Genomic DNA, 12,768 nt, shown 5'->3' on the forward strand with positions numbered 1-12,768 from the left:
TTAGGAGGATTAACACTCAAAATTTGAGATCCAAAGCAGGAAATGTGGTCAGTTTGAACATAGAAAACAGATGAAAACACTCCTCATTTCACTTGTCTAACACAGTCTACAATAGTGGTAGGATCGTCCTTGCACAAATTGTGTACTCAGATGGTTTAATTTTGTTCACCAACGAAGGCTGAAATTGCATTCTTTTAATAAAGTTTAGTGACAGTGCAGTAATTGACGAGTCACAATTTGTATCCTGTAAATGTAACTTTTAATTTCTTTGCCTATTTGGAACTATGTACAGCATATTTTATGTCAGACAGCTTTCTTCAGGGCAATGGAGATCTGGGACTGGCATCCTAACTGCAGAATTACCACTTACTGTGTGGCCAAAGCATCAGTTTACCTCAAATTCAATCAAGTACTTAAGCTTCCAGTTTTACCCCTAAATTCCTGGCATCGTAGGAGCTTGAATGTGTGGTTGAACCAGTACCAGTTTGCTTCTCATTTTTCCTGTAGCATCAAAACCTGTAGCAGTGGCAAACAAGTAGTTCCTGCTAGGAGCTGGAAGTCTGCAATCCAAAACGATGAGCAAGCGCTATCATCTGTACAAGGCTCTTTTAACGAGAACCTCAAGACTTCTGAAATGCCACAGCAAGAGTCAGACTGTCAGCTACATAGCGAGGATAAAACATTCAGAAATATTTTAAGAGCTCAAATGAGAGGCATTTAAAAGAGCATGCTTTCTTAGAGGGAGAGGCAGCACCCTTCTCAATGTACAGACTTGCTTGTGGAAGTCTAGACTACACAGTCTGTATTTACCCATACTTTGGCAGGATTTTGTTAATAAGGTTAATTTAAATGGCTGCCTGATTGTGTACTCATTGCATCAGCTGGGTACGGGATTTTAAGTGTTGACCAAATAACAGCAAGTGTTCAGCATTCCTGACCCTACTTAAAGCTCTCCTTCTGGCATGGACTTTTTGTGTCTAGCTTTCTGTGCAACAACTCTAAGGAGCATTAGAGCTATAGTGTAATGTCTGCTGTTCCCTGAATTCTGGCAAACAACAAAGAAACAAACAAAAAAAACCTTACATACCCTTACATATAAGAAACATATTAGGAAGATGAATCACATGGGGAAGTTCTAAGTATAGCTGTAGTATAGTGTGTGTGTGTATATATATGTATGTGTATATATATAGTGTGTATATATATATATATATATACTATAGTATAGTATATAATACTTCATTGGAGGTTACTGGTGGCTTTCATAAAGTGCAGGACCACAACTGACACACTGTCCTGTTATTGCAGCTGACTTAATTGTTTAATTCCAGCCACTTCATCTCACCTCAGCTTTGCCAGAGCAGCGTGCCCTTCTCTTTTGAAAAATCTCTGTTGTAATGATACTCCCAGCTGGCAGAATCTTTTGTTTTGACTATGCAAAATCTTAGGGCTTGTTCATCTAATTGCACTCTTCACATTCTTTTTTCATCTTTTTTTTTTCATCGTGTATGTCCTTCCTGAAGAAAAGGCAGCACTCATCAACCAGTAACCTCATTCACACCTTCTTCAGTGTGGTTGCCAAAGCAAAAGTCTTATTTTGATTAAATACATTTGGACATGTACCTAGGTGTCTTCAGCAAGCTTTACTCACGTGAATTGATTTAAATTAGGAGAGATCCCAGTAAGTGGGGTAGAAGAACTGCATGTAGAAGAATTGAAATCAGTGGGAATTCTTACTTGCGTGGTTACGAGTCCCTAGCACCGTTAGTTTTATAGCAGAACCTTGCACCGAGCAGCTGGTGAGTTGCTGGAAGAGATAGATATCTTAGATTATCTTTGTGAGGTGCATGTAGCTTCATGTCATTGCTCAAATGTTTCTGCAGGAACCAGTGCTTGCAAGGGCTTTCTTGACCCCAGAATGCATGGCTCGCACAATTTGAGCTTCCTTTCAAAGTAAAACTGTGCTGCCACTTCTGCACCTCTGCCAGAGCTGTGCTGTTGCAGCTCAGGTGCGGTGGCTCGCCACTGATTCACCTGGGTGGCTGCAGGCCTCTCTCTGTGATGGGAGCGGGTCGTTTTGTCTTTATGGAGCTTACGGGGTTTTGATGGGCTGGATCCATTCCTGTTGATACTGGCAGCGGTCTCAGCTTATCCCCCGGCTGGGCTTTCTCGACGCTTTGGGTCATGCTCTGCTGTGAAAGATTGGCTCCCTCTTAGAGTGTAGGCTTAATAGTAATTGTCTGTACAGGCAGCCTCTAAACAGGAAAATGCTTGCAGCTGACTTCATGTTGCACCAGAGCATCACCATGAAGGAAGGCTGCACATGGGGACACCCTCAGGTCCCTGCTTCCCCAGCGAGTCATATTGCAAACATATTTCTCCTCTTGTCCTCTTTATTCATCTCATTCTTTTATACCTCAGTTCATCTGCCTTTGTAAAAATAATCTATTGTGACCTTCCTGGACCTGTTTGTGTGAGAAGTTACAAATAATGAAATCAGCGGTTCATAAATATTAGTGGCGATAAGAATGTTCCTCATGTATACAAAAAACATTGCCAGTACTTTTGCTCATTTATTTAACTTTGTGTGTGTGATTCAGAGATCTCTACGAGATGGTATGTTTTGCTTGGGAAACAGGCCCTTGAGATTTTTGGTGTCCTTATAGAGGGCCTGGGTGGTGGGGTTTTGTTTTGTTTATTTGCTTTGGGTTTGAAGTTTTTGTTTGTTTGTTTTTAGTACAGAATGGAATTTCCTACAAAAGACTGTGCTTTGAAAATGAAATGGAGCTCAGGCCTTACGTTTCATTTTTATAAGTTGTATTAAGTTTTTTAAAATTAGGGAATATTTAAGAAACATTTTAAAGAAATGCATCTTATTGGGCCTCAAATGTAGCACAATGCTGTCTACATTTTAAATCCCTCATATTTAAAACAAACAAACAAAAACCAACCAAACAGAGCTCTATTGGGTACTGTGATTCTTGTTTGCTGCTGAGATGGGATTTGCTAGTGGATCCATCACAAATCCCTAAGGGAGGCTTGGATGTAAGACATGCCCTTCCTTTATTCAACACTGTGAGCACAGTCGTGGGCTCTCTTTGAAGTATAGGCACGTACTATAGCTGATGAATTTATATTTCTATTTGAAATATCTGGGAGTAGAGATCTTTGGTGAAACGCTAGAACATGAATTCCTGTGGCTGTGGATGTGATCTTCTGAAGTTCTGGTTCAGCTCTTTGTGAAGGGCAGGGAGCTGCAAGAGAAACATCCAGCTGTATGTAACACTTTTTCTGCCTTCCCCCTGCATTCATATAACAACGTACTCTGCAGTAGGTACCATCATAATGCTCTTTTAATCTTTGTATCCGCAACGTGATTATAATTTTTAATCAGTGTTAATGTCCCATATAAATTCTAAAATAGAATAGGACGTTTTATAATTGCACATAAGCTGTTAGCCTCAATTCCTTAAACATCCATGTGCAAGCATTGATGAATTCAGGGAGATTTTATACCACCCCTGTAGCCCTGAGTACAAGTCAAGTAGCCAACCAACCCCTTGGGCCTGGAAGACAGGCCAGCACCTTGCCTCTCTAATCTGAAAGAGCATTCTGGAAAAGGACAAAAAAATAAAATAAAAGTCTCTCTCCCCTCAGGAGGCTGGACACTGCAAGGAAGCACTGCTTCAGCCAGAAGACACCTTGCCAGCCATCTTTTTCTTCCCATTGCTTATGACAGGCATGTAATTAAAAAAATAATAATTCCTCAGAAAGCCATTAGTATTGTCACATTGCATTACGTCTGTGCATAAGGACTTAACACCAAACGATTACGTGGCTGCAGGGCAATAACCGAAAGGTTTAATGCTTTATTAAGAGAAGTGTAGCTATTATGCATTAACCATGCTGGAATGCAGTGTTTTGCACTGAGCGCGGTACTTGAAGATATGCCTTAATGTATTTGTGCAGCTTGGCCCAGCGATAAGTTTCTGTGGGAACTGGAGCAGGGTAGTTACATTATTTCCTGGCTTCCTACATATTAACTTTGGGATGAATCTATTAGTTTTCCCAATTGATTGCTTCTTTCTGTTTTTAGAAGGAATATTTTCATAGCTTTGGGCTTTTTAGTTAAAATATTTTTTTCTCCCCTTAAAATCTAGGTTTAGCCTCCTGGGTTCAGTAGCGTGCATATTTGTGACAAATGAAGGAATTTTCCATGCCATTAAAGTTTCAACAGATAATTTCAACAGATACGCGTTCAGAACAAAATAAATGCTGTTACGTGGTGAAGGGTCGATAAAAGCTCTCAGTCTTTAACAGCACAAGATATCTTTCATTCAGTCATTAAATAGCATTTGATGACTTCTTGGCCAGTTATGTACAAGGGAGTTTTGCTGGCTAATTAAGGACTTACTCAGCTACTGTTGAAACACAGAGCTCAAGAACAAAAAACCTGTGATGGTTCAAACATCTGTTGCAAAAGAAAGGCAAAGCAAGTGAAAAAGAAGGTCAGAGCACGTGCGCAGGTATTGGCCAGCAAGAACCGTATTAACTTGTGTTACAAAATACCCAGTGGATATATAAAAAATAGGGTAATTGTTTTGAGATTTTTATCAGCTCTCTGTTGGTCTGGGATATTTTTGGCAGTTTCTGGTGCTCAGTAACCCTCCTTAGTGAAATATGAAAAAGAATTGCAATTCACATTTAGTGGATGTGGTATACAAAGCACTGGAAAAAGACAGCGTTCTTCTGAAGCTGGTTTTCACAACCCATCTGAGAGCAGAGAAGTACACCATTCCTGTGCAATAAGAGGTATAAATCTTAACATACTTCAGATAAAAGTACTGAAAAAATATATGGAGGCTTGAGGCCTTTTTAGTTCAGAGTTTTCTTGAGGCGTAGACTTTAGTTTAAACTGCAGATAGTTTGTGTGCTCTGCTCTTGCTTCGTTACAAGAGAACAAATCAAAAGAAAATTAAATTACCGTAAAGAAATTAAAGTAACAAAGAACAGGTGTGAGAACAAAATCTGGATATTATGTTTATGGAAAAAATGTTTTTTTCAGAGAATTTCTTGGAATATAAATTCCTCGGAAGATAAATATTTGCAGGTTTTTAAGACTGTGTAACAAAATTGCAGTTTGCATGTTGAACAATAGTTGGATATACAGAGCTTAAATAGAAATCACTATAGCTGAAGTGGTTTCTTTCAAAAACTTTTTTTTTTTTTCCCCAGATATGTCTTCCTAGAAAGTTCCACAGTGATCCCATCCTATTTCAGTTTCCATTATTACAAACAACAGCAGGATCTAGCAAGAAGCTGCAACCAAGAGCATTTGTGTACAAACTGTGGTGTTTCTTTACGCAAAAAGGTTTTCTCTTCCGCTGTACTGAGCGTGCAAGGTCTGTAACGAACTGTGGCACGGCAGTTATTGCACGTAACTGCAAAGGAGAGGTGGTAGTAAAACGGGAGATTTGAAACTCGTTTTGTGTTTGTGCTTTAGGGTAGCTTTGTTTTACTCCAACCTCACTGACTCTTAACAAGTCAAATGTGATGGAGGGAGTTGCACAGACACCTGAGAGGAAGAAAACTTGATCGTTTTGCAGGTGGGGAGCTGTTCCTGGGCATAAATAGTGATCTGGAGGAACCCCAATTAGCTCTGCTGAATGGCTTTAGCTTCGGGCCTAGCACTGGAGCAGTGAGGGCGTGGTGGCCCCGTGGTGTGATCTGGATGTTTCAGAGGCCCAGTGTTTGGGCTCTGTCCCTGTGTAATGAAAGATTCAGCACCATGGCACCTGGCTGCCTAGTTTGGAGATGAAGATCAGCATTCTTCCCGTGCAAACAATTCCAGGCTCCCACGGAGTACAGGCTCTGTGTGACGGCAGCAGTTTCGCCTTTGATTAGCTGACTCACAAACACCGATAGACGCTGCCTCGTAATTACACGGCCCTGTAGCTGGGCAGGCTTCTATTTAAGTTCAAAGCATTTTGCCGCTTGATATAATGCATGTAAATGATGCTCAGCAGATAGAGAATTAAAACTCAGCAGTTGTCTCCTTTATGCATCCATTTGCAATGATTAATTTGGTGTCCTGTGACTTTTAATTGGAAGAGTGGCAGTACTGGTTTTATAACTCCTAAATTCACTGTGATCAGAATAAAAGCTGTTGTGTTTCTAAACGTGAGAATAGTAAAGCAGGTCCTGGTTATACCAATATGAAATAAGCTGTCATGGTAAAATTTAATGATAACCATTAGAATTTTATACCAATTTTTACTGTCAGAAGCTCAGAACAGTTTATGGACTGTAAGGAATCAGTCTACCGTATCTCTGTGAGCACTGAGGTACTCATTCTCCTTTTAGAAGGAAACTGGAGCTCAGATTAATTTTCACTGAAAGTGTCTGCTTGGGTTAGAAACTGCAGGGTCATTGATGTTTGTGTGTGAACAAACATTTTTCTTCTGCTCCTTGATTTTCTTTTGCTCCTTGATTTTGTTGTGCATTATTTAGGTAGCTTTTGGTGTATGTATGAAACCATGTCTGCAGATCCCATCCCATGGCTGGCTCTGTGTAGTTGCATTCCTACAGACTGTAAATGCAGATTTAGAATCAGTTGGGTGAGTTGGAAAAGCCCTCCAGGTTCTAACCTCTTCTAAGCTGAACGTAGACACCAGGCTGATGTCTTCCACAGGCTCTGGGAGTGCGCTCCGTCCCATCATCCAAGCTGATAATTCAATTTTTCCATTACTCTCCACAAACTGTAGATACAGAATGTCTCTCGCTCTCTGAGAGCTGGTGCATGGAAACCTCCGTTGTCCCGTGACCTTGGATCCAACCCTGATGCTTTCCTCACTCCCTGCTACTTCCGCAAGCCCAGTGGTCCCCATGCAAGGAGTGACTCAGGGCTGCTGCAGACAGTTTCTCCCTTGCTGAGCAGCACCAAATGTTACCTGTTTAAAACACAGCGAGGAGTTTTGCAACACTGCAGAAGAGAAACCAAAACTAAAGGTGAATGGCAGTATTTGAGCTGATGCATGTGCAGGGAGGGTGAGCAGGCTGCAGCCTGGTGCTGGCATGTCTGCACGCTGGGAGGGGAGCACAGCCCTGCCAGCCGAGTGGAAATGCCTTGGATCAGCCCCTGCACTCCTGGCAAAAACAGCAACAACACAGCAAGCCTAAGTTTTGGACTGCTAATCCAGGGAGGTGTGCGTGACCATGTATAGCCAATGGTAAGCCAGGGAGAGCTAAGGGATGCCAGTGGATAAATGGAGAATGCCTTAAGGCTTTTATTGAGAACATATCACCTTGCAATGTAGCAGATGAGAAACTGCATTCTTAAGACTTTGTCAATCTTCCAATGAGTCAGCGGAGTTGTTGGGTGGTTTTCTTCTTCTTCTCTCTTTTTTTTCTTCTTTTTTTCTTTAAAATCTCTGGCATTATCATTAGTGAGTGAACTTTCTACCTGTCCACCCCGCTTCTTGTTGAAATGTCCAGCTCCATTCTCTCCAGGGGTGGGACATTTCATTGTTATAGCCATTTGGTGCAATAATTTATTATTAATTATGCTTTCACAGTCGAGCAATCACGTTACCTCACTGCATTTATCCTCTGCCAACACATAAATGGATTATTTGTAATGAGACAGTCATGGGTAGATGCTGAATGTGGATTTTACAACTTCAGCCTAAGAAAGATAATTCCCACGCTGCACTCAGCCTTCTGAAAGGGATCGCCGTGCGAGGGCTCAGGAAGCCATGGATCTGTTCAGTGCCTTCTGCAGAAGGAAAACCTGTGTGAGGCTGTGGAAAATAGCACTGATTGTTTCAGGAATTACCATTACACAGAAAAGAGACAAACTGCCGGCATAAAGAAGTTGCACGGTTTCTGATAGGCAGCTTTTCACATTCTGTAAAAGCTTCTTTCCGTAACAGCTCCTTTCTCCATCCCTGCCCAAGGACTCCTCAGACATACCTGCGGAGGTGCGGGCCGTGTCCCCCTCCGCTCGTGGCCTCGGGTCGCTCCTCTGCGGTGACATCTGATGGTGGGAAGGTGCTGACTGCCACAGCTCCCTGGTGCCTGGGCTGCCTCATCTCTGATCTGCTTTTGTGCCTGTTCTATCAGTGCTCTGGAAAAGAGATAATCTTGTGAAGTCTGTAGGCTGCTTGGCATACCAAGCACAAAAGTTGTGAGTCTTACTGTAAAGCCAATAGAAGTAACTAGTAGCACGGCTCTTTGAACTCACCTTTTCCCTTAAGCAGGGATATTCCTTTGGCTGTGCGGCACCAGTGATACTGGTGCAAGGTCAGCTGTCGCTGAGCTCCCAGCCCTGCTTCATCAGCTCGTTGCTGCTTTTTGGCGAGGCAGCGCGCTCCCTGCACACCTGTGCCGTGCAGGCTGCGGCTGAGAAGAGGGAAGCATTGCGCTGCAAAGAGCCATGACCCATTTTCAGATTATGCAAGTCTCCGAGGCCCTTTTAATTCAGGGAAATAAATTCTCTTTTAGAAGGTGCTGAGGATGAACAAAACACTTTACTGGGGACAGGTTTGGGGAATGCCAGCAGTCAATGAGCCAGGCCTGGGTTTCACATCATGCTGTTACGGATTCAGTGCTAAGAGTCCATTAAAGCAGAGAAATGTCTACTAGGATAATTCCTACAAAAACAGGAATTTTTTTGATGTTTGTTTAATGTGTGTTAAATGACCTGTCTCATAGTGGCGTAATGCTTTGGAAGGCTGTGTCACGCTGGGTAAGGATCTGCCTGTTTTTTCATTCTGTTGCAGTGCAGGTGCCGTACGTTGCAAGAAGCAGCCAGCTGAGAGCTGCTAGACTGTTTATGCCTAGCCATGATTTAGTAAGGACCAAACTCAGGTCTGATGGCCTGGAGTTTTTATGCAAAAGGTGGATAACGTTATAGCTGTCTTAAGAAGGTTTACTGAAATCCTTGATTTCAAACCATTGCTCAGAGTTTCTGAAGAATGTGTGGCATTTTTGTTTTCAGTGTCATAAAGATGCTCGGTCACGCAGGTGGTCACAGTGCAGCATCTTTCCCGAGTCGGTTCCTTCCACAGATCTGCACGGCGTGTAATTGCCATCAGCACGGATGGGAGTTGTATCTGTGGGCTTAATGGCATGAAGGACCAGAAGGCACTCAGATGTACAGAGCTGGAGAAATATCCCTGAAAGCGTTACTCTGGATTTGCCAGCAGACAGACTCTGGTCACTCTGCTTGAAATATGCAGTGTTGGTTGTGCCTTTAGCGTACAAACTGTTAAAGCATGAGAAGTCACTTCAGTGACTTCTGTTGTAAATTCACATCTCTGTTTCTATTGAAATAAGCGTTTCATTTCCAAGAGGAAGGTTACTCTTCTCCTGCACAGTTGTATATTTTCTAATCTGGGGTGAATTCTTGTGACTCTCAGAGATATTTGTTCTCTAAAAATAATGATGCATTTTTTTATCATTATGAAATTTGTCTTTTACAGTTGTTCAGTGAAAAAATAAGTGGAGCTGAAGGAACAAAATTAGATGAAGAATTTCAAGAGATGGAAAGGGTAAGGAAAGCAACGTATGTTTTTCAACACTAAGCTATTGCAAAACCAAAAGTCTTTCACATTTCAGATGCTAGAATGGTATTATAGATTTACATGGGGGAAATACTTAATTCAAAACTTAAATATGTAAGAATAAGTGCAAATTTATCCTTGATTCTTGTCAGCTCAGCCAAGGGAGAAGAGACATGCAGAAAGGCTGTCTGAACAGAGGAAGCTGGTTCCACGGACACCTCTTGACAGTGAAGGGAAGCTCCTCCAAGACTGGTGCAAAGCACCAAGAGATACTTTTCTTTTTCCTCTGTCTATGTGAGAAGTTAGCGAGAGAGAAAAAATTCTTTTAATTCAGAATTATATTTGTTAGTCAGGAATTAATATGAATTGTTGTGGAAATGGAGATGTTTGTTATTGACTTATTCATGGTGGGTGTTTCAAATCAAACTGCGTTAATGTCACTTTCTCCTTTTTGAGCTTTTAAGTGCTTTTTATCACCATTGTCTTTTCTATATATTTTAAATGTACATAGAGGACCTAGGTCACAGTTTTTATTGTTGGCAGATTGAAGAAAAAATCTTGTGTGAGTTGTTTTTTTGTTTTTTTTTTTTCCAACGTGCATATTTAGGATTTATGGTCTAAACAGGCTTCTAGGTTTCAGTTTCTTTGGCTTCAGAACAATTATTTCCTTTCTCTGCATTATAAGAGGAAAAGTAATATGCAGACCCAGAGGTAGAAAAAAAGAAACAACACAGAAATGTGATTTTATAGCATTTTAGAAACTATTAAATGGGAAGACAGTGCAAACCACTGCTTTAAATGGCCCTGACCCCAAGACTGTGAGCTAGGAAATTTTAAATCTTTTTCAACTGTGGAGAAAAGCAGTCATAGTAACAATCATTGGGTTGCCAGGAAAAGTGTAGCCTAGAATGCATAAGCAGCATTTGAGACTTATGAGCTTGAGAGATAAGTAGGTCCCCACATTTTGATACAAAATTTTTCTCCGTGTGCTAACTGCAAATTAATTTTGGTACAATCTTGTCACAACCATGGCATGACTGTTTATTTTAATCTACCACATTTGCTTTATTTTAAATAAATTTTCACAATCAACTAGAATAGTATATCTAATCAAAATATAAACTTTCTAGTAACAGGCTTGCTTTTTGCTAACTTTTGGTTACTTTTCTTTTTCAGAAAATTGATGTTACTAATAAAGCTGTAGCAGAGCTGCTGTCAAAATCCACAGAGTATCTTCAGCCAAATCCAGGTAGGGTAGAGAAAAGTAGGTGTCAGATTTTGCTAAACATTATCTTGTTACTCAGAAATTCATCCTAGGTGGTTTAATTAGGTCATTATTGTGAGGTTTCTGGATGTCTGGAGACCCTCAGCGGTGTGTACAATGAACTGTACTGTAAAATGGAACTGTAAAGTTTATGTGCAGCAAGTCTGATCTGCAATGCAACTCACAACACACGATGTTGGTCTTACTGGGCGCGTACAGGTTGTGCATGCATGATGTGTCTTGGATGGCCTGGGACAGCAATACAGCACCTGTGTTATTTATGCTGGATTTCCTGGAGTGGGATATGGATCCCTAAAGTAAAGAGAATGCCAGCATTTTTTTTAGCAGAGATATAAAAGGCCCTTGAATTTAACTCATGCACTGCTGCCATCGGGGTACTGGTGGTTATGAAGCCATGGAGAAGAGGGCTGTCACTTGCCTACCTAGAATCTGAGTGAAGCTTTGCTTTTTCTGGACACTGGAAGGTCTCAGTGGATTTTGGGTAGTCAGTTAATAGAGGTTTCTCAAAGTTTAAGAAACAAGAAAGGGTGCGTGTTTATGTTTACAGTTGGTCACAAAGATTAGCTGTTAAGAGCTTGATGGACTGTTCAAACCAGCTGTTGGAAGGACCTTCATTTTTTTGACAACTGTCTGACTGAATTTACATTTAGTAGCTACACCAATGACTTCAGAGATAGCTGTCCGTTCTGGGTGCCTTATGAGACGCACATCCCTGGATAAGTTTAATAGGTTGTTAATGTCTACAGAAGAAATATTTAATGGGTTGTGTCCACAAAAGGATGGTAGTATTCAACCCTTTACCAAGGCCCAGCTAGGGTGTTCAAGATGCAGCTAGTCACCATGGTCCACATTCCTTAGGAATACCCTACCCATGGCTATCACTGTGTTGAAGAAGTTGTTGAGAGCTAATCGTAAGGAGTAGGTTAGAAAAACATTCCAAGAATAATTGCATGGTTTTGTCATGATATGTGCAGGCTAACAATAAATTATTAATTTTTATGTACCCAGCCTTTCTGCAAAATAAATTCTTACTGTCTTGAATAGTGGAAGCAAGAAAAAAGCAGGGGAAAAAGTTCTGTAAAGCTCTCACAAACAAGAGCATTAAAATGGCTTCGTCTGTTCTTGTATCCATTTCGTGTTTGCTTTCTGCAGTGCTTTTAATAGAGGAATCCACAAAGAAAAATAGCCAAGGGAATGTGAATATTGGTGAATATCAGCAGAAGGCGATAAGCACTCCCACTATATAACTGCCTGGAGAGATGATGCCCACTCAGCTTTGAATAAAACAGTTTCATGTGACCCATACTGCTGTATGTAATCTTACTTCAACATTGACTATGCAGTACTGACAACAAAAAGCTTATGGGTCTATAGACTAACTTAGTGACTTGCTTCATGAGGTTGTTGTTAAATAATTTATTGCTTTAAATATATTAATTTAAAAAATGTTTTGTCTGTTTTTTGTTCATGTTCTTATTAGCATACAGGGCCAAGCTGGGAATGCTTAACACTATGTCAAAGATCAGGGGACAAGTTAAAACCACAGGCTACCCTCAGACAGAAGGACTCCTAGGAGACTGCATGATACGGTATGGCAGAGAGCTTGGCGATGATTCTATGTTTGGTGAGTTTGTGTACCTCCTTCGAGAATATTTCAGTATAAAGCTCTTCGCAGAATATTACTCAGTGAAAAACTATGTAAATAGCTGATCCAGGTAAGAGGGAAAGCTAAGTATAGTGATTAGGGGATGATTGATATAATAATACACGTTGCTTCTACATATTTGTCTGCCTCTGTTGCAGGTAGGTTGTTACTATTGCTGTCTCTAAACATTTTAGTTTCTAACTTGTCAAAGGTAAATCATTTAGAGCGATCCTTTGATGCAATGCATTTTTTTAACCTTTAAATAAAAATGGTTA

At 40.8% G+C, this 12,768-nt stretch overlaps 1 protein-coding gene across 2 annotated transcripts in view; it reads left to right on the top strand.

Annotated features, from left to right (window-relative positions):
* The window catches only part of SH3GL3 (SH3 domain containing GRB2 like 3, endophilin A3), a 53,432-nt gene that overhangs the window by 26,833 nt on the left and 13,831 nt on the right, over positions 1-12,768 (top strand). Inside the window, exons 1-4 of one of the 2 annotated variants that reach the window (XM_035554585.2) lie at positions 7,145-7,229; positions 9,483-9,551; positions 10,740-10,812; positions 12,329-12,472. In XM_035554585.2, coding sequence (XP_035410478.1) covers positions 7,227-7,229; positions 9,483-9,551; positions 10,740-10,812; positions 12,329-12,472 — 289 coding nt within the window. In that variant the 5' untranslated portion in view covers positions 7,145-7,226. Of the gene's footprint in view, positions 1-7,144; positions 7,230-9,482; positions 9,552-10,739; positions 10,813-12,328; positions 12,473-12,768 lie in introns of those variants that run through there. The other variant, XM_035554584.2, reaches the window with a different exon arrangement.

Source organism: Cygnus atratus, chromosome 11 (assembly GCF_013377495.2).
Source record: "Cygnus atratus isolate AKBS03 ecotype Queensland, Australia chromosome 11, CAtr_DNAZoo_HiC_assembly, whole genome shotgun sequence".
In the NCBI taxonomy this organism is placed as follows: Eukaryota; Metazoa; Chordata; class Aves; order Anseriformes; family Anatidae; genus Cygnus; species Cygnus atratus.